At 60.1% G+C, this 21,150-nt stretch overlaps 1 protein-coding gene across 1 annotated transcript; it reads right to left on the bottom strand.

The window, feature by feature from the left end:
* Positions 1–347: 347 nt before the first annotated feature.
* Positions 348–18,855, bottom strand: DPH1 (diphthamide biosynthesis 1). The gene is made up of 12 exons (XM_054394377.1): positions 18,807–18,855; positions 17,938–18,090; positions 15,495–15,558; positions 7,566–7,687; positions 5,868–6,022; positions 5,054–5,175; positions 3,747–3,815; positions 2,576–2,732; positions 1,503–1,603; positions 1,122–1,200; positions 899–1,030; positions 348–422 (listed from the first exon to the last, which is right to left on the bottom strand). Exons 1-12 carry the CDS (start codon positions 18,853–18,855, stop codon positions 348–350), a joined length of 1,278 nt encoding a protein of 425 aa, XP_054250352.1.
* Between the last annotated feature and the right edge of the window lie 2,295 nt (positions 18,856–21,150).

The following is a 21,150-nucleotide window of genomic DNA, read 5'->3' as shown; positions in this document are numbered from 1 at the left end:
GTGCCAGCGCGCCCCCAAGCGGTGGGAGGCTGCGACGCAGCGAACGACAGCAGGGGCGGGAGGAGGAGGTCCCGGTGGGGTGGGGTTGGGGGTCCCCCGGCGGGACAGAGAGCTTCCGCGGGCAGTCTGCAGCACGGCCTGGCCGTGCAGAGTCGCTCCTCGCAGGCAGCTGAGACGGTCTTTGCGGGCCGTCGTTCGGTCTGTCTGCATTCACCCCGGTGCTGCTACCGGGAGGCCCTGGCAGTGTTTTACCCGGGAGTCGGGGGGTAGGCGAGGCCCGGCGGTGTCCCCTGTGCCCACAGTGGCTGCTGGAGCGTGGTGGCAGCTGGCCAGGGTGCAGGCTGCGCTCAGGAGGTTGCTGGACTCCCAGCGCTCGGCCTCTCTCCTCTGTCCGCCGAGGCAGGGGTCGCAGGTGGTTTTCCCTGCAGCAGAGAGGCAAGGGGAGGGATGTGTCAGGTGGGTCCCAGGTCCTGCTGAGCTGTGAAGAGCCTGCTCGTGTTCAGCCCACGGCACCCCATGGGGCACAGCGAGGGGATCCCTCCTCCCGGGAAGTCGCAGGGCAAGGCAGGTGCTTGTGCCGGGACGCGCATGGCGGGGAGCTCGTGTGCCATCCCCGGCCAGGAGGCACCGGCCCGTTCCTGTTCAGCTGGAACAGAGCCACAGGGTGGCGCTTTTGGCATGCGGTACCAGGCACCATACGGCACTGGCACGGACGCCATACACCATAGTGCACAAAGCACTGTATGCATTGGACACTGTATGGCACCAGGTGTTCAGCCTGTGCCACCACTTCCACCTCCTGTCCCCTCTGCCCCACATGGCAGTCAAGAGTGAAGGAATGCAGTGGGGACACTCTGCCCCGGTGACACCTACACCGTGGTGATGCCATGATGCCCACCTGAGCTGGCTGGCCATGGCGTGGGGGCTGTGTGCCTCTGTGGTTCACTGTCCATGGCCCCAGGGACTGGCTGGCATAGAAGTCCATGGGGTAAGGCTGCTGCCACTCAATGTCTCGGAGAGCCACTGCTGCCTGTGGAGGGTACAATGAGCTAAGCCTCTCAGCCTGCACCCTCTGGCACGTCCCCCCCAAAGCCAGGGCTAGTCCCCAAAAAGGTGGTCACCTCATAGGGTGTCAGCAGTGGCTTGCCAAAGACTTCTCCCCAGTCAATGGAGAGCCGAGGACAGGCTACCTGCACCCACCTGGAAGGGAAACAGAGGGCAGCAGAGGGGGATGAGTGTTTTCAAAAGAACAAGTCACAGCAAAGCCCCTGGAAGGAAATGGAGCAGGCAGGGAGCATGGTCCCCACTGCACCAGAGACATCCTGCCAAGGACAGCCACATCTCCTCCCCAACCTGTGGGCACAGCACACACAGAGGTGAACAGTGCCAGCCCACGTGATAACAGGACAGACATGGCAGGGAGGGGTTCTTGTTGTAATCAGAGGCCCAGAGAGGGATGGGGCATCCTGGAGACCTCAGGGCAAGGAGTCAGCATCACTCACGCGTCCACGTCAGGGAAGAGCTGCAGCTTGCTGGGGAAGATCTCAGACAGCAGCACCCGCACGAAGGGCCGGCCCAGGGCACTGAGACGAGACTCCAGGTGCTGCAGGGAGAAAAAAGGCAGCTGGATAAGTTAGGGGAGCCCAGACAGATGTCCCCAGCAAGCCCCTCCCAAGCCTTGCCCACAGCCCCTTCCTGTCTACGAGACCCCAGCTCTGCCCCATGACCACATCCCCATGGCAGTCACAGGCCAGACACCGCAGCCATCGCTCCAGCTTGTGCCTGGCTCTCCCCAGTGCGTGCCTCAGCCTAATGAAGTAATTACTGCTCAATGACAACAATCTGTTCTCGTTAGCAGCTGCCTTCCCTGGGACACCCGCCTGCTGTGGGCTGGCTGTGGTCAAAGGCTGCAGGAGGAGAGGGGCCCAGGAGGGGCCAGGGATGTCCTTGTCCTCTAGAGCCAGAACTAATCACCCCCTGTTTGGCCAGCCCTGGCCATACCTGTGTCCTGCCTGTTATCGAACAGCAGCTGCTGGAATGCTGCTTTCCTGCTTTGAGCAGTGGTCGCTGCACTGAACTCAAATCTCAGCAGCAGCTCCCCCAAAATTTTTAGGTGTGAGAGGGGCTGGCATGCTCAAGGAGCCCCACTCCCATGGGTCTGGACACTGTGGTCCTGTTTTGCTTGCCCAGCTGGGGTGCAGAAAGTGCCAGCACAGCAGCTGAGCAGGGATGGTGAACCTGATTGGAAGTTCATCCAATTAAAACAATCCCAGGGAATTAATTGCCAAGCTGCCTGTGCGGGGGGGTCTCCAAGGCTAGCCAGCTCTCCTCAGCGAGGGGCAGGTTTAATGAGCCCTTGTCCGGCCTCCCTCATCTGCTGCTAATTGCCCTGCCTGCTTAGCTCAGGGGTGCTCAGACTGCGGCCAGCAGCAACTGAAAGGCTGCCAGCGGTGCCAGGTCCACCCTTGCCCCAGTAGTGAGAGCACTGTGCCAAAGGTGCCACCACCCACTGGTCCTCCCCTGAACCCAGGCGTCATGAGCGTTCATGCAGGGGCCACGGGGAGTGGGACAGTACCTGCAGGATGCTGGGGGAGCCCTGGCGGCCTAAGGTGCCCAAAATGAGCCCCCAGCAGCGGGCACTGGCAGCGGCGCGGATGGCATCCTGCCGAGCACAGCGCATGCGTTCATGGTCATAGTGCTCCTGCGAGAAGACCTTGCTGTAGGGATCGTACCTGCAAAGCAGAGCTGGGCTCACGTGTGCCCCTCCACCCCTGCTCATGCCCCATCACCTGCCCCCCATCACACTGGCCCTAAATGACGCCCATTCTTTGTCAGCACTAATTGCATCCCACAGCATCTCTCCCCCCCTGGCTCACACAGGGCCCAGCCAGCTGGGTAGGGCGCAGAGAGGGGGCAAGGTGCAGCCCCCCGAAACTCAGCACAGCCTGGGATTTGTGCTCAGCTTCGTGCTCAGTTACGTCCCCCCTTCTATCCCCCCCTTATCATCCTGGCTCATAAATTATGAAGAAATCTTTGATTTGTTGCTTTGTTTGATGAGGAGAATTTTAATCAAATCCCACTCGGGTTTGGGCAGCTTCACCAGCGCCATAAACCTGACGCGCGCCTCCCGTCAGTAACAAACGACCTACTAAGAAATTCAGATTTCTCCAAGCGGGCCCAAGCCTTTCCCTCCTGATATTTCATCTGCTTTCAGCGGCCTCATCATCGCGCTTTATGGCCTTTGCCTGCAGCAGCTTTAATGCTTGCACCTCCACGAGCTTTCCCAGGTACTTGTCAAAATGTTTATATTCCCGGAGTAAATGGCTGGCGTTCATCTCCCCTCTGCACCTCTTCACCCTGCCCCATGGCCCCTCGCCTGCCTGTGCCTGCTGCAGACAGCTGCCTGCCCAGCCCTGGGGTGGGAGGAGCTCCTGGGGTGCATCGTGGGGACAGCTGGTCCCCAGCATGCTCCCCACTACAGGGCTGTTGAGGATATAAACTCCAGCACAGGAGGTTCCACCTCAACGTGAGGAGGAACTTCTTCACTGTGAGGGTCACAGAGCACTGGAACAGGCAGCCCAGGGAGGTTGTGGAGTCTCCTCTGGAGACTTTCTGGATGTGCTGCTGTGTGACCTGTGCTAGATCCTGCTCTGGCAGGGGAGTTGGACTCGATCTTCAGAGGTCCCTGCCAACCCTTAACATCCTGTGCTCCTGTGACCCCATGACTGGAGATGGGCTGCCCATACCTGTATGCAGGTATCCCTGGGTTGGCAATCATGATGGACTCCAGGTGGAAGCGTCCGTCACCCAAATACCTGCCAAGAGGGGAGGCAGAGCTGCAGCACAAGGGCAACAGCAGCATCCACGCATGTGCTTACTGCTTTCCCGAGCTGCAGTGCACAGACATGCCAGGAAACCAAACTCCTGCACTGGGTCCCAGGGGCAGCAGGCACAGCCAGGGCTCCCCATCTCCAGGCAGCCCCTTGGCACAACAAGGCAGCAGAGGCAGCTGCTCTCAGGGTGAGGAGGGATGGCCACACTGGCATGGGGTGCCTGGGAGCTGCTCCATCTCAATGGCTGGTTCTAGATGTTGCTGCTTCCATTTCTAATCGGATTTCAAGTCAGCAATTACATTTCAAAGCCTTTCATTCAGCTGCCCTAATGGAGTGAGGGCTTGGAAAATGAATTCAGACGTAAAACTTGACTAGATTTTGCCCTTAATTGGAGAATGACATTTTGGGAGATCAAAGCTAATTTGTCTGCAAAAGTTAGCCCCAGAGACGAGGGAAAGAGGAAAATAATAATGCAGGGAGGATGCAGGTACACCAGCTGTGTGCACCTGCGTGGGCAGCCAGTTGGTACCGCACCATGGCTCTCCTCTGATGCTAGGAAGGACCCACTCTTGCAGATGCAGTGCCAGCCTGGCCACCCCTGCCTGCTCCCAGTGCCCCTGGGGAGAGATGGAAAGTGGTGCCTCTCCCCCACTGCTGGTGCAACCCATGGTGAGGCTGGAGCCCAAACCATGCCCAGCAATCACAGGTCCAGCTCTCCCCACAGCCACACTTGGGAAGGCACTGGTGCTGTTGTCTCCCAGAAGAATGGGGAAGAAGAGGCTCAACAGAGCCTGAACCCACACCTGGGCTCCCCAGCTCCCCCCAAGGGTGGGGTTCTTGTATTTATTTATTCTCCAGCACACTGTATTCACAGTACATTAAGCATTTCCATTACCTAAAATAATTAGGTGATAGGAAGCGAAGTGCTCCCTCTAATTTGCTGTCCTTAAATAAAATTAATGTTGCTGTGATGTTGGGCCCTGGCCATTTGTCTTTTCCAATTATCCACCCGCCCTTCCATCTATTATCTATTCTGATATACGACTCAATTATTTCTTCTGTGCTACAAGCACATGCCACTCTGAGCAGTGCAAGGAGCTGCAGAGGGCCTGTCCCAGCTTGGGGACATCCCGCTGCCACCCCCTAAAACTGCCCCCTGGCCAGGTAAGGTGGGCAAGCTTGGCCAGGCAGGAGGGTCCTGGAGGACCCTGGGTACTTACACGATGGCATCTGTGTCCTGGGTGAGCCGGGGCGATGTGCAGCCCAGGATCTCCCCTGGGGAAAGAGGCTTGCACTGGGGCACACAAACCTTGTACTGGGAGCGTAGCTCCTGTGATGCTGCCTGCAGGAGACATGGGGTCAGCACAGACAGACTATGGCACAGAGCATGGCCCAGGCTGGTGATCCCTGGCACTGCCTGGGGACACCCTGGTTGCCACAGGTCCATGGGGCACCAGTGGCAATAGCTGTGCTGCTATGGCCCAGCACAGTGGCAGCGGAGGGGAGTCGGTCTGCTCTGGGTGGCACCATCACGGAGGGTAAGAGCCCCACAGAGCCGAGATGCTCGGTGAGGCTCAGGCAATGTATCAATTAAAAGACAGGGGGAAAGGCTGAACGCCTCGCTAGCCTCGTGTTTAGATAGACATGGCTCAAGAGGCTCATTCATCTCCTCCCGTCCTGCCCAGCCGGCCGTTCAGGGGCAGACAGACAGACCTGCTGGAGCTTCCCCTGCTGCTGCCGGCACTGCATCAAAATGCCAAGTGCTCCACTGCCTGCCCTGACATTTACAGAGCAGCTCCCCGGGGAGCCAGGGAGGGGTGCCGCCATGAAACATTGATCAGAGTTATTATAAAGCACTTGATCAACATTACGGCAGCAGCACATTATCGCAGTGACTCGAACCGGCACCATCGGCACCCCAGGGCAGCTGCTCTGGCACCAGAGCCAGGACAGAGAGGGACTGAGCCAAAGTAAAGGCTGGGAGAGACATAAGCCCCATCCCACATCATGCACTGCTGAGGGTCTCCATCTCACCTGCAGTGTGGAGACGAACTGGATGGTGCTGACAAGGGCCAGGGAGGTGCCCTCCGTGAAGTTGAAGCGAATGGTCTCAAGGAAATGGGAGCTGTCAATCTTTATGTCCACAAACACATAGAGCATCTTCAGCCCCTGAGTGGTGTCAATGGGAACTGGTGAGAGGAAGAGAGAGAGCGTAAGTGTGGGGTACACCTGGGGCTGTGGGGAGGAATAAAGTTTGTTGGCAGGGCTCCCTGTGGCCCAACCACCCTGGTGTGGACATTCTGTGAGACCCCCCTGCCCATGCTTGGCACCCCAGGCGGATGGGAGCCGAGGATAGCACCCGCTCGTTTCTCTCTAGATAATGGCAGCCTGGGGAATCAATGAACACAAATCTAATTACCCCCGGTGCTAAGAAGCCTGTGTCACCACGATTAAGTGAATAATTAAAGTACACAGAGTCCACATCGATCCACAGCTCCGCGTTCACTTCCCATTTTGGTGCTTTTCACCTGATCACAATTAAGTGCAAATTACTCCCTCCCGCAGGGCATGTGGGGCTGGGAGGGAGAGGGCCTGTGTGCTGCACAGACACATGTCCCATCACTGGCCACACCAGTGATGGGAGCACTGTGGGCAGCCCAAAAGGAACCCAGCACACTCTGAGCACCCCAGGGTGCTCTGTGACCCATCCAGCCTAGTTGCAGGCACTGCTGCATGTGGCCCCTTCCCTTCCTTGCTCCTTGCTCATGAGTAGCAGGCTCCAAACCAGGGGTTTTATGCTCCCTGCTCCAGTGGTGGCCATAACCCTCCTTCTGCAACAAAAGCACTGAGCACAGATATTTATCACCACAAAAGCTCACGCCAGCATTGCTTTTGGGACAGAGTCCTCGATTGTGGAGTTAGTATTTCATACAGAGCCTGATGCAATTCTTCAAACCCATTTATGTGGTCCCATAAACATCCAGGAGGGCTGCCAGGTGCTGGGAGCACGGCGGCAGCAGGGATGCAAGCGCCTGCCGCTCACTATGGCAATTCTGCCGATCCACCTTAAAACCCAGAGTGTCTTATTGTTATTTTTGGGCTGATTCCATCCTGGGTGGACTTCAAAGTTAGCAGCATCTGGGACAGCAGCGCAGTTTCCATGGCAACTGGATCCAGAGTACCGTCCGCCTGGGGAGCACACAGCCTCCTCCTCCCTTCCCCGCCCAGCCTGTGCTGCACTTGGCAAAGCCACCATCCCAGCCCTGGGGACAGCGGGACCCGGAGGCCCTCACTCCCCTCTGCTGTTGCTCCTGTCTTCCCCCAAAACCCATGGCTGCGGGGCGGAGGACAAGAACAGTCCCACCCCCATCATCATCTCCTGGATGAGCAGGGTCTTGCCATGTCATGGCCTAGTTGCTCTGTTCTTGGGCACTGGGCTGCAATTTGGGCACTGCGGCAGCACGTGGCCACCGAGCAGGACACGCACATCCTGCTGCCCCCAAAATCCTGCCTGTGGGCAGCTGTTTAGCCAGCCTGGCCCCAGCCAAAACTAGCAACTGAGGCTGAAGAACAGAAAGCCTTTTGGGAAGGGATTAACTCTTGGCACCAAGTCTCTGAGCTGGTGTCAAGTGCGGCAGGGAGCTCCTCAGCACTGCAGGGTGGCAGAAGCACAGGCTCAGCAGTGCCATGCATGGCTGCCTTGGCAGCGCCCCGGGACTGAGCGTCACCTACTCAGGCAGCTATGTCCATAGTGCACCAAGAAGTCAGCGCCCAGGGCCCGGGCCGTGTAGTCATCCACGCAGCACGCACCATAGGTCACGTCACCCATCACCACAGCCTCTGCATCCGTGAACCTGTGGGGAGGCACGACAGTGAGGCTCACGGCTGGCTGCTGCCACCACCGCCCACCCTCCTGCACCCCTAGCCTCACGGCACACTGCTGCCAGGGGACCCAGCGCTACCGCTGAGCCCCTCAGCACGCGTTGAGAAGGACAAGCAGTGGCTACTCTCCGAGATGTCAACATGATTAAGCTGGAGAGCGGTAATCCGCCTCTTCAATTGGGTAAAGCTGTTTGCAATTCAGCGGATTATCCGCTCATCAAACAATACGCTGCCAGCTTCCTAATGCTCCAGTGAGGAGAGGAGCAGAGGGAGACCCGGCGCAGCGTGGCGCTGGCACTCCCACCAGCCAGTCCCGGGGACCAGAGACACCAGGGTGGGTAGAAAAGCTGCCCTGGCATCCCCAGCTTTGCCAGTCAGGCTGGCTGAGCCACTGTCAGCCCGTGCTTGGGCACTGCATGAGCTTGTGCACCTCAGTCTGCGCCCAGCTGCAGCACCCATGGGTGTCAGTTTGGCTGAGCAGGGTGTTCTCCAGGATCAGCTGCTGCTTAGGTGGCACTTGGGGGAGCAAACACACTAAGTGAACAGTAATGCTGTCCCCAATCCCTGACACTACAGCCTGAGCCCAGCCAGCACCCACTGGCACATGAAGGGGTGCCACTGATAGCGGGCAACAACGTCAGGTCTCTAGCATGATTTAAAGGCAGCACCTTTGTGAGTATTTTATTGCACCATTTTGGGGGATTATTAGCTTGGCTGCCTTCCCAGAGAGCTGCTGTGGTAGTTTACAGATGAAAGTAGGTATCGTGATGACAAAGCCCTGCGCCTGGAGGGGCTGCTTAAACCAGATGCTAATTCCGTATTTACACCGAGGTCGCACCAGCGGCTGTAGCTCGGTGCCAGTGGGGTTCCCCCTGCCACTGGCACAGGGCTGGGGCAAAGGAGCCAGGAGAGGCAAGGCACCCTGGCACAGCATCACCCCCCACCGCTGGCATCCAGTGCTGGCTGGGGGCCAGGGTCCCGCACGCACCCCCCTGAGCACCAGGCAGGGAGCGTTACGTCGGCGGCAAGAATAGAAATGGTGGGCAGAGCTGGGCAGATGGCAGAAGGTGGAGAAATGGCGGAGCGTGCTGAATATTAACAGCTCCGGCCCAGCCATCAGCGCCCAGGGAGGGGGACAGGGGAGCAGCTCTGCCACAGCATCCCCAGAGAGGGGGCAAAGCCATCCCCATCCCGTGCCCTGCCTGGGCAACTCACGCTCCCTGCAGTGTGGCAAGGGCTAGGGACACAGCTGGAGAACATCAGAAGATGGACAAGATCCTGCCAGCATCTAAACCCTGTGCTCTCTTTCTGCCAGCGTGGCCTGGATGGGAGGACGACTCCTCTGCCACCTGCCTGGCCATGCTGTGGGGCTGGGGGTTGCCAGCGAAGGTTCCAGAAGGATCTTCCCCATCCCCCTGAGCCCCCAGCCCCCTCCTCTAATGAGAGGTGATGAGATGAACATGAATCAGACTCCACACATCTCAGCAAAAGTGGAAAATTATTCAGCTCCTTAAGATTCAGGACGGGGAGGTCTGACTCAGAGCGGCAGCCAGCGCCGCTTAATTTTTTATAGATTAAAATGTATGCAAATTGGCCCAAACCCCAGAGAAAGTCCCTGGGGGTGAAGAGCAAGAAAGTGAAACAGCAACGGTGGAGGGAGGAGGGCAGAGGCTGGTGGAGGCGTCCAAGGCCCCTGCCCAGTGTGCAGGGCTGTGGCCAGCAGCATGTGGCCACCCACCGACCCACGGGCACAGAGAGATGGAGCTGAGCCCTGCTCCAGCCAGGGGGAATTGTCCCACTCTGGCTGCAGGGAGCAGAATCATAGCTGAGCAAGAAGCACAGAGGTCATGGGACGATGCCTAGTGAGGAGGGAGTCCAACGGCGCCGCCATTGCGGCTGGCAAGGCTGGAAGAGTGCCGCCAGGAGAGGCAGGTTGGCAGCAGGATGGCACAGGGGTGACCCACACCGGCTGGGCTGGATGGTCGAGTGGAGCAGCAATCATCTCCAGAGACAAATCAAAGGCAAGCGTGGGGGCCTCCCCTTGATGTTTTAATCAGTTCGGTGTTGCCAGAGCCTTTCATCAAACTACAGAGGAAGGAAACATCAATTAGCAGCCACCTGCCTCCAACGCAGGCCGGGGAACTGCTCACAACCAGACCAGACTGGGATGAAGGCGAGGGGCAGCCAGAGGAGCGTCCTTGGGGTGTTCCATGCCCCTGTAAGCGATGGCAGCGGCGACCGGGTGCCAGCAGCATGGCGGCAGGCAGGACGCCGTGACAGGGCTGTCCCCACCCAGCACTGAGCCTCTCACTACAGCTGGGAGCTCATGAATATTGAACGTGTGGGGAGGTTATTCATCTTTTACATCCCGCAAACCCGGGCTCATTCTAAAAAACTGCCCGGCCTTAGCATTTTTCTCAGTTCCCCCTAATTCATTATCCCCTCCCTTAAACAGATGGCTCCCAAAATCCCATTTATAAAGTGCCATGCTCAGCACTACCAGGATGCACCCCCAAGAAGGCCAGGTCCTGGCCCCATTTCCAACTGCCAGGACTCCTGGACCCTTCCAGCCCCTCTCTTCCCTGGCTGGTGTGGGATGGAGGAGACACTGACCTGGGGACAAGTTTGGAGGCTTACAAGGCCAGGACAGACACGTGCACACGGAGCCAACATGTCCCCAGACACGGGGTGGCTGCTCCCCAGCACCCCAGTGCAGGCACCAGGCTGGAGCAGCCTTGATTTATCCCAGCCCCTCAACAAACAAATGAGAGCATTTGCTGCTGGCAGGAGCACAGGGTCCCCTGACACCACGGCAGCCTGTGAATGATACGGCGCTGGTCCTCATCCCATGAAGCAGAGCCACTCTCCCTGGCAGAGAGGAGTACTCAGCCCCAGAACATCCATCGTGCCTGGCTCCAGCAGCCCTGGGCAGGGACTGGGCTGAAAGCGGCCAGTCCTGGCATCCTGAAGCTGCCGGAGGACAGAGCTGGCATCAAGATGCTGTGGTGCCCATGTGTCCTGCTAGAGTTAGGCATGCAGAGTGAGCTGCTCCTTGCTTCAGAGTCACCTGCCTCGCCTGCATGTGGCCCTTCACAGCACTCACACTGTGTGTGGTGTCACCTCCCTGGCAGGAGACACCTGAGGATAAGTGAGAGGGTTATGCCCTGAAAACACCCCACACCCTGTCCCTGGCTAAAAACAGCAGAGCCCCATGATCACCTCACAAGCCCTACACCCACTGCCTGCCCTGCAGTACCCAAGCCCAGCCCGTCCCAGGGATGGGTGCCAGCAGGTGCTGCAGTGCCAGGGTGTTCAGGGGGCTGAGCAGAGCCCCAGCTGAGAACAATGAGCTTAATTAGCGGAGAAGCCCATCACCAAGCCACATTACCAGGCTCCCAACTTCATTAGCGCAGGAAGGCTGCACGTAATTAAAATAATGAGTTTGCAATTTTACTGCAAACGCTGCTGGAAGAGCCCCATTGCAGCTGGGCAATCACCACCCGCGAGCAGTGCAGGGCCCCACGGAGCATCAGCAAGTGGGTCAGGATGGGGAGAGGTGCAGGTCCCTGCAGCTCCCTGGGAGCAGCCATCTCCAGCTGGGGCCTTTCCTCTGAGGAGAGCTTTCACTCTGTCCTCACTGAAGGCACCAGGGCAAATCCCAGCACACCAAGGGGCACGTCCCATGGGTACCCCAGCTTTGCTAGCCCTTTAGCTGCAAAAAAAAAAAAAACCAAAACAAGGCAAATCAAGGGCCCAGAGCATGGTGATGGTGAAGCCACTGCTGGCTATCCTGTGCCCAGATGGTGCCTGTTTCCTCTTCCCAATGGCCAGGCCAGACCACAACCCACTGGTGCCAGCTCCACGGGTTCTATGGGGATACAAGGAGGTGGTGGGGGGCATGTGGTGGTGAGCACATCCCAGTCCTGGGAGGTGACAGCCCTACAGACTCCACATACTTCCAGTCCCCATCATGCCATCACCACCCGGGCTGATGCTTAAACATCTCCAATGAAGTGAGAACTTCATTCTCCCTAATGATGCTGCTGTGTGGTTAATGATGGTGATTAAATTCTCCTGCACAGGGTGCGGCACTGCGCTGCCAGCACCTCCAGGTCACACTTAAAGGACAAAGGGAAAAGGGAAGGCAATGCTAGCCAGCAGAGTACAGCCCTGTGCAGCTGAGGTCACATCCTGACCTGTGTTAGCATCCCAAGATGGCCCTCTGGGACCTCACAGTGATGCTGCCAGATTCACCACAGTGCTCCGTGCTACATGGCAGACCTGTGGCCATGGGGAGTTGGTGCCCTTGTCCTGCCACCTGCTAGTCCCAGGAGGGGACAGCCCATGTTGTACTAGAGGATTGCCAGGCACACCAGCCCTTGCTTTCACAGCTGCTGGCCATAGTGGAGCCATAGCAGGGCACTTCAAGCCACACCAGAGCACTATGTCAGGGTCATAGCAGAGCATTTTAAGCCATGCCAAAGCTGCTGGGCTGCATACACAAAGGCCATCAAGTCATAGAGAGGTGCTAAGGTCATGCCAGGGCAGCCTGTGTGGGCATCAGGACAGCCATGGCCCCACCCCCCACCATCACCTGTCCCTGCCTGTCCCTGCCACAGAGCCATGGCTGATTAGCAGCAGCCACTCTCCCTGTCGAAGGGATTAGCAGCTGCCGAGCCTGACAGCCGACTTTATTAACAAGGAATCAAAAGCCCAGCTGAGAGCCCAGCTGAGCCGTCTGCTCCAGCCCCAGCACGGGGAGAGGAGAGGGGCTGCTCACGGCTGTGCCCCCTCCCCAAGCTGCTGGCGCAGGGTGGACCACTGCCATCTCCCTGACATGACAGCGGGTGGGCTGGGGGCTGGCCCCCTCCCCAAGCGGCGGTCTGAGCTCCCCACACGCCACCGCCCCCCAGCACGAGTTACCCTCTGCCGAGTTACATCAGCCGTGATCAACGGAGCCAATTTGGAAGGTGCTGCAAGACTGTCGTGATGTGGTTTGGGCAGCCCTGCCAGCTCAGCAGACCCCAGCCCCGCCACCCCCCCCCCGCAGCTGGCCGCTCGCCCCAGCATAGGTTCCGTAATGACAAACCCATTAACGCTAATTAACTGGGCCTCACGCCGGTCAATGCTAGAAGTGCACTCTTGATTTCAAAGGCTCCAGGCTAAGTGCCCCACCAGCCTTTCCGGAGGCAGCAGCTGTGACACTTCTACATCTTCATCCTCACAGCCCCTCGGGGCTTGGCGAGTGCTGGCACAATGCTAAGAAGCCCAGACAGGATGCTGGGGGGGGGGCTACATGACAGCCCTCCCCTCAGGGTTCCCTGGGGACCTGCTCATTCCCACACTGCAGCGGGGGACACAGCGACACCACCATGTGGGGAAAGACAAACCCACATGTGGGGAAAGACAAACCCACATGTGGGGAAAGACAGACCCACAGACAGGACCCTGAGCCAACCCTGCTGCGGCAGAGTGAGGACACATCCCCACTCCTGGTCCCCCCCAGCACCACCAGGCCATAGCACAAGTATTTTATTAAAATGCAGCTCCAGCAGAAGGGACAAATATTCCTTCTGAGTGGTGGCAGGCACGGCTCTGGTTGACCTGGAGCACAGGGATATGGGCACCATCGCCCAGGCACAGCTCTGCGGCCATTACCAGAGCATGCAGGGGAAGGGGAGCTCATTGGCATCCCCAAACTCAAATTCCCACCAGCACGGAGGGGGTAGGAGGCTGTGAGATGGGATGCAGGGGGAGGGGGGATGCTTGTTGAGCAGTGTTCCTCATGGACACAGGTATCCCAGGCTTGCTCAAGCCCTAACACCCCCCTGTTCCCACTGGGAAGGGATCACACCACCCTGGGGCTGACAGTACCTTGGAGCCTGACCCCAGTCTGGCTGTGGCAGCCACTGCTGGAGGACGAGGCTGCAGCCATTCCTGTCACGTTGGAGGCTCGTCCAGCCCCAGCGCCGGGTGAGGAGGGCCAGCAGGAGCAGCGGACGAGCTGAGATCCCACATTAGCACCAGACATGAATACTAATGGCAGGAAGAGGCAGGCACCAACCAGGCCACTGCCGATTCACACCTCACCCACTTCAGTGAGACTGGATCCCAAGTGTGTCCCCAAGACAGGGACGAAAGGGCTGGGTTGACTCCTGCCCTTGGCCATGATCCTCCAGCCAGCAGTGCTGGTACCCAGCACAGCCACATCACAGATGGCACCCAGTGCTCCAAGCACAGGACTGGCACTGAGGTGTCTCTGGGTGATGTGTGGTGGCAATGAGGAAAGGATATAGCCCTCCTGCTTGGCCTCAAAGCCATCCCCCACTCTCCCACCAACACACTGGCACTACCACATCCCTGCTCTTGGCCAGGAACCTCTCCCCACGCAGCATCCATTTCCCATCAGCACTTCCCAACCCTAGCACCCAAGAACCCCTCCTCAGCCCTGAGGAGCACCCCTGGCAGGGAGAGAGAGTCCAGAGGGGATGCCAGCACCTCGGCATCCACTGGCACCCACCGGGAAACGGGGCTTGAGGTTTCATTCAGATAAAAGAGCCCTTAATCCTCTGCCTTTGAAGTCGGAGACATGAAAGCGGCTGGGTGCCAAAGCCGGCGAGGAGGCAGCTCCGCTTAAAGGGACAAACCCACGCAGAGCCGCCCGCACTCACACCCATCCCCTCTGCCCCCACACCCATCCCCTACCAGCACCCACCTTCCCACCTCGCCCTCACCCAGCCAGAGCGCGGGGCTGTAGTGGGCACACGGGGGAAGCGGTGGCAAAGCAGGGACAAAGCCCACAGGCACAGCTGCCTCTCCGCCCGGCACGGCAGCGGCTGCTCGGCTAACGGCGGCGGGGAGCCCAGCCTGCCCGCCCCGGGAAGGCAGCATCCTAATGAGCAACGAGACCCAACAGCAGCCGCGGCCCGCAGTGCTATTAGCACTAATTCAGGGGTGTGAAAACAGCGAGGGGGTGGGGTGGGGGCAGCCGCAGCGGGGAGAAAGCGGGCGGGCAGGGAAGGAGGTGAGGTCAGCAGTAAGGAGATCAGGGACAGTTTTGGCAAGGGGTCTCAGCAAAGCCCAGCTCCTCTCCGTGCCTCCAACCTCACCCCCCAAGCGGCACAGAAATTCAAGAGAGGAGCCACAGGGAAGGGACCACCCAGCAGGAGCTGCTCGAAGTCATCCCCTCCAGGCCATCACCACGCCTCTCCAGCTGGACAAGAGCTATCCCCCGAGCACCTCTGTGCTGCCCCAAAAGTGGCACAGCCAAACTGTGGCTGCAGGGACAGAAGAAGACCTCAGAGGACTCGTGCGGTGGTAGCAGCCCTGCCACCAGTCCTCCCCTTGCTGGCTGCGCTGCCATGGGGAGCATGCAGGCACTGAGCTGGTGTCAGGAGGTTGTTAACATGGCTGCTTCTCAGCTCCCTCACCAGAGCGAGGGCCCTGACACGCTGAGCTTGTCAGCAGCTCCCAGCAGAGCAGCAAGGGGAGGAGAAGCTGAGCAGCAAGGGCCAGGCTGGCACAGTGCCTGTCTCTGTCCTGTTGTCTCTGTGACCTGCTGCAGGGCAGCAGCGTTGTCCATGCTCAGCCAGGCTGTGGCCAAGGGGACTCTGTGAAGGCAGCCATGCTGTGGTCCCCTGCACCCCCCTCAGCAGTAGCACTGGACCTCCTCCTGCCCAGGCAGCCCTGCCTGGTGGCCACCCCATTCCTGGCAGCAGCCCCTATCCCCTTGCCAACTCCAGACACAAGTGGGGAAGTGTGGAAAAGCCATTTTCTTACCGCTCAATGATGTCCGCGATGGTGCAGGCGAACATGAGAAGCCCTTCTGGCATCTGCAGGGCCACTGAGAAGAGAAACAGCCCTGGAGTTAGAAGGGCCTGGAGAGGAAGGGGACCTGGGCACCAGTCCCCAGGGTCAGCAGCAGCTGCAGAACGACCCTGCCTAAACCAGCCAGAAATTGGCCAAATACCCCTGGGTGCACACGGTCCTGCCTCGAGCCATATCTGCTCTTCCCACTCACACCCTGTCCCTGCACACACTTCATCCCTTTTGGAACCTGCTGACACCACTGGTCCCTCCTGCTTCCCACAGTAATGAGTCCCAGATTTTAATTATGTGCTGCACAGGAAAAGGAACTTTCTTCTGTTTATTTTAAACCTGCTCCTAATAATGTAAACGCGTGCCCCTGGCTCTCCTGGTACAAGAGAGAGTGAATAATCATCCCCTATTCAGCCTCTCTGCATCATTCACAATTCTATATCCCTCTATCACATCCCTCTTCATTCATCTCTTTTCCAACTAAAGGATCTAAATCTATTTAATCTCTCCTTGTACAGAAGCTGTTCCAAACCTTTGATCATCCTCACTGCCCTTCTCCACACCTCCCCTCCCTGCTTCTCTCTCCATTTCAGGATGGTGGCCGGCAATGATGCAGCGTTGTGCCTAGCAGGAATTTATTCAACAACAAATGATGTTTCATGGTGTGCTCCTTCCTCACAGCTCTGAACAATCTTGCTGCCTCTGCAGCCCAGCTTGGCCTCCCAGGGCCTGGAGTCCAGCCAGGAACCCCCACTGTGTGTCCCCAAAGGCCACCCCAGGATGTTGGAGAAGAGCAGGGATCATGCTGGGGGAGATGAATGGAGGAGGCTCCATTAATCCCATCGTCCTTTCACCTCCCAATCCTACTAAAACATCCCAGCTCCAGCAATGTCTACCAAAGCATCTCCTCCAGAGCCCCCTCCAACGGAAACCCCTGCGCTGCCAAGACCAGCCCTTGCTGGCAAGCGCAGAGCTGTGTAAAGATCTGGCCCAAACTAGGCTAACCTTGCCCTGTTGCAACCTGCAAGAGCCCAAGGAAGGCTGTGTGAGCTCTGCCAGCCCCTTCCCAGCAGGCAGGGCCAGGCAGCTCAGGGTCCCAGCATCCTCCAGCCCATTTGGGACTACCCTCCATGCCAGACTTCTGCCAACAGGCAGACCTGCAAAAAGCTTCCCCCTGCAGTGAGGGGTTGGCAGGAGGCAGCTGGGTGACTCTCTGCCAATACAGCATAATGGGGTCAGAGGATGACACCCCAGACCCTGCAGCAGGGGGAGGGTGCAGGCAGGGCTGGCTGCAGCCCACAGGAAGCTGCGTTCCCCCAGCAACGAGCCCCTGGCTGGGCTGTGCAGGCACAGGTTTTTAAATCCCAGCATGGCTGGCTGGCTGATGGGCTCTGCTCCCAGCTCTGAAGCTTAAATCCCAGCCGCATATTTACATTTAATTAGGAGGTGCCAAGCAGCAAAACACAGTAACGAAAGCCAGAGCAGCACGGCTGGGTGGCTTTGCCACGTCCTGATGGGCAGCCCTGCCTCCCACACTGCAGCTGGGATGGATGGGACAGGCTTACAGCTTCTGGGAGCCCCTCAGCATCACAGCCGGGATCAGCTCAGGCAGCAGCTCCCAGAACATCCCCCACGACACCTGCCAGCTCGGTGGCAGCAGGCAGAGACATTCCCAGGTGGACACAGCATTTCAAACCTGGCTCTGCCCAGAGCTCCCAGTGCCACACAACGCTGTGAGCAGCCCTTATCTGCATGTGAAGAGCGGGTGAAGACACTGGTGACACCTGGGCACAGAGCCCTGATGCCTGTAGCTAATCACACACCCAGTCCTGTCTCTGCCAAAGCAGAATGCACATACTCAGGGGGAACAACCCTGGCATCACCTTGCAGCACCACAGTGCCTGCTCTGAGGCCACCAGGGCCAATCCCCATCCATCTGGGGATACAGCAACCCCTGGAGCACAGTTCAGACCAGGGTGCAGTGCAGCCCAGCTACCCACCAGCCCCTCTCCAGTGCCTCAGTTCCAGGCATTGTGGGACTCCCCCTGCCCGGCCCCAGCAGCCTGGCAAGAAAGCACAGGGAGTGAGAAGAGAGCAGCAGGGACCTGGCTGGCATCCCAGACACATCTCACAAGCTGACAAGTCCATGCAGCTCAACCTGTCCTGTCCAATGTGATTACAATCCAGAGATACAGATCTATTAACCCTGCTTGAGGGAAAAAGAGCTCACCAAGACAGAGCCTAACCATGCCAGGGCATGCTGTGCAGCTCAGCACCATCTTTGCCCCAGCCTCACAGGCCCCACACCCCAACCCAGACAGGTTCCCTCACTACTGGGGAGCTCAGCAGCACCAAACCACCACACAGAGCCCCAAACCCCCTCAACCCCCAGGCCAGCGCTCACCCTTCTTGGCCTGAGCCTGTCGGATCCTCCAGATGGTCTTGGGGATCTCAAAGTTGTAGTTTTGGGGCAAGGCTTCCATTGCCTCTCGTAGCTCTGTGTTCCCGAGAATCTCCTCAGGAATCTGCTGTGCCACTCGCCGTGTGGGGCCTCGGGCTGTGAGACAAATGGGGTGGCCTAAAGGAGCAACTTGGAGAGCAGCACTCCCTATATACTCCATGGGCCACCAGCATCCATGTTGCACTCATGCCACCAGCCTTGGGGACAAGCGGGCTGAAGGGGGCGATTTTCAGCCCTTTGTGTTGTACTTGGGGCCGGTTGCTGGCACTTGTGGACAGAAAACACCTTTTTTTGGGGCACTGTAACTATGTGAAACCCTATGAGTGGGGCTGACTCTCCCCATACCTGTGAGGACACCAGGCACAGCCTCCCATAGCTCACGCACAAGAACCGCGGGGGTCCTTCCTGCCCCATCACGGGGATCCCGATATCCCACCGAAGGAAAAAAAACAACAGCAGCGGGTGATCCAGGCCCATCCCCAGGAGCCTCATCCTGCAGCCGGCCCCCGCCAGCAACCGCCCCCCTACAGCTCGGCGAAGCCGGAGAGCAGCGGGGGAGTGACAGCAGGGGGATTATTCACTATTTCCAGCCCAACATCGGCACTCATGAGCCACCAAACCCTCCCCGCACGGCCCACGTCGAACCGACAAAGGGCCAGCTGGGCCAAGACGGTGGCGGGGGAGGCCGGGACCGGTGGCTCCGCTATAGTCCCGGCCTCCCCCGCCACCACCCCGGCCTCCCCCGCTGAGGCAACCGAAATAGCACCCAGTGCCGGCCCCGGGAACCCAGAGCTGACCCAGCCTCAGCCCACCTGTGGCAGGCACCGGGACGGTGCTCCCAACCCGCACGGAGGCCGCCATGGCGCTGGAACACGTGCAGGCGGGAAGGCAGCACTAAGCGATCCAGACTCTAGGCCAGAGCAGTCGCCGGCCGAAAGATCGAGTGAGGGAGCGCGCCGGAGGGCCCCGACGGGACGGACAGGATGACGGGGACTGATGGGTTTTGGCATTGGTCCCGACGGGCACTTTGGGGGTGTGCAGCGGGCTTGAAAAGCGCTGCCGTGCTGGGGTTGCTCCTGCGTCACGTCCAGGGATCTCCATGGCATCTCCCGCTGCCCGGTGCTGAGAGCCCCGGGGCTGCCGGTCCCCTGCCGGTCCCAATGTTAACACAGGAACGGGGCGTCGGGGCCGTTTGCGGGGTGACGGGTCCATGTCCTCCCATATTTGCGTAGCGAGTTCTCCCCCAAGTCCCTGCGAGGCATGAAGCAGGAGAAACTCTGGATAGCTGGGGACCCCTAAGGGCTGGCAGAGGTCCGGGTAGGCAGCGGGGACTCCCCAGAGACAACAGGAACCCGAGAGGGAAAATGACGACAGCAGCGCTTCCCGTGGGATAACAGGACCCCACTGATGGGGTAGAGAGAAAGAGGAGAGAGGGACCTTCGAGGAGGGAGGATCTTGGCCAGGAGAGATCGCCCCGCGGGGCAGCGGGGACAGTCCCAAGAGGCAGCGAGGTCTGGAGGAATGTCAAGACCGCGGTGGGGAGTGCGGGGACAGCAGGAACAGTGGAGGCAGACATGGCAACAGGGACCGGGGCAACAGAGGGGATAGCAGAGCTCCCGACGGGACATCCATGATTCCGGCGAGATAGCAGAGACCCGGTGCGGAGGAGGGGATGATAAGGGCGAGAAGACGCCATAGGGAACAGCAGGGACTTCGGGACGGTGGTGGTGGGGGACATGGCAGGGGCCGTATCGGGGTGGAGGCGACAACGGGAACAGCAGGGGTCCCGATCGGTGGTGGGACCACAGCAGGACACCGAGGGGCGGTAAGGGACGGAGTGGACGGTGAGGACGGCAGGTCGCCAGGGAGCGGCAGGAACGATGCTGGGCTGACGGGAAGCGGCGACAGAGGGGACCCCCGCGGGCACGGGAGTGGGCGGGCAGAGCCGCGGTGGGATACCGGGGCATCGCGAGGGAGAATTAAGGCAGAGGGGATGGCTATGGGGCGGGGGTGACAGCAGACCCCGGTGGGACCGCAGAGCCCCGGGGGGGTCCGGCGCTGAGCCATGTCCCTCGGTGAGGAGGAGAGGGCTGGGGGTGCTCTGCGCGGGGAACGGGAGCAGCAGCACTTTCACGAACTGTCCACGGGAGGCGGGAGAGGCGGCGGCGGCGGAGGAAGGGGGGGGCCCGGTCGGGCTCGCCCAGCCCTGCCCAGCCCTGCCCGCCCCGTCGCTGCCCCGCCCCGCCCTGCCCAGCCCTGCCCGCCGCTGCAGGCAGCGCGGCATCGACATCGGCACCAGTACCGGGCACCCCTTTATAAGCTCGGTCCGAGGGGGTGGGGGGCGGCGGTGGCCCCAGCCCCGAGGGGGCGGCTCCCCCCCTAAAAGCCGGCGGCGGGACGCGCGGCGGGCAGAGGCGCGGCCGGCGCTCCCCGGTGCTCCGCGGCCGGCGCTCCCCGGTGCCGCTGCGGCTCGGCCCGCCATGCCCCCACGGGGGCTGCTCGCCCGGGCTCCGGCTCCACGTTCCCGGTGTAGCAGCAGCAGTCACCGCTGCCGCCGCTACCGATCGCCGCCGCCGCGCCCGCGGCTCTGAGCGCCGCCGCCGCCACCGGGAGACCGCGCCCGCCCCAGCTCCAAGATGCTCCGCCAAGGTGAGCGCCGCACCGGGAGGGCATAGAGTACCGCGGGCACCGGGGACAGAGGGCCCGGCCCCGAAGTTTGCATCCCCGCCGAAGTTGGGGCCGCGCCGCCGGGCGCCCCCCGCCGCCGCTGCGTTACCGGCGCCGCCGCCGTCACCGAGGTTCGGGCACCCCCCGGGGAGCGGCACTGGCGGCGCACAGCAGGAGCGCAGCGCGGCGGAGAGGAACGGGTGGGAGGAACGGGTGGGAGGCACGGCAGGCACCGGGTCCCGCAGGAGAGAGGACGCGGAGGGTCCCACGGGCACAGAGGCTACGGCGGGTCCCGGAGGCAGTGGGGCTGCAGTGGGCGCGGGGTGGAGGGTGGGTCCGGTGCTCGTTTTCCGGAGTCAGGGAATGGGCGACGCAGCGGGGTTCTGCATGGAAGTTGGGGCGAACCGTCCCGTTCGACCCCCCCACCCGCCACCCCCGAGGAGGTTCGCTCCCTCTGACATCACGCGATTTCCATGGCAACTGCCTGGG

This window comes from Indicator indicator, chromosome 30, assembly GCF_027791375.1.
Source record: "Indicator indicator isolate 239-I01 chromosome 30, UM_Iind_1.1, whole genome shotgun sequence".
NCBI classification, from domain to species: domain Eukaryota; kingdom Metazoa; phylum Chordata; class Aves; order Piciformes; family Indicatoridae; genus Indicator; species Indicator indicator.
The sequence above is the reverse complement of the archived record's forward strand: the minus strand, read 5'-3'. Positions and strand labels throughout refer to the sequence as shown.

Bases quoted from the DNA above. Each gene is read 5' to 3' on its own strand.
- DPH1 (XM_054394377.1), bottom strand. From the start codon at position 18,855: ATGGCGGCCTCCGTGCGGGTTGGGAGCACCGTCCCGGTGCCTGCCACA. The intron at 7,688-15,494 runs GTAAGAAAATGG...GCCTCCCCACAG, and splicing joins ATCGCGGACATCATTGAGCG to GTTCACGGATGCAGAGGCTG. The intron at 1,031-1,121 runs GTGACCACCTTT...TACCCTCCACAG, and splicing joins CACTGCTGACACCCTATGAG to GCAGCAGTGGCTCTCCGAGA.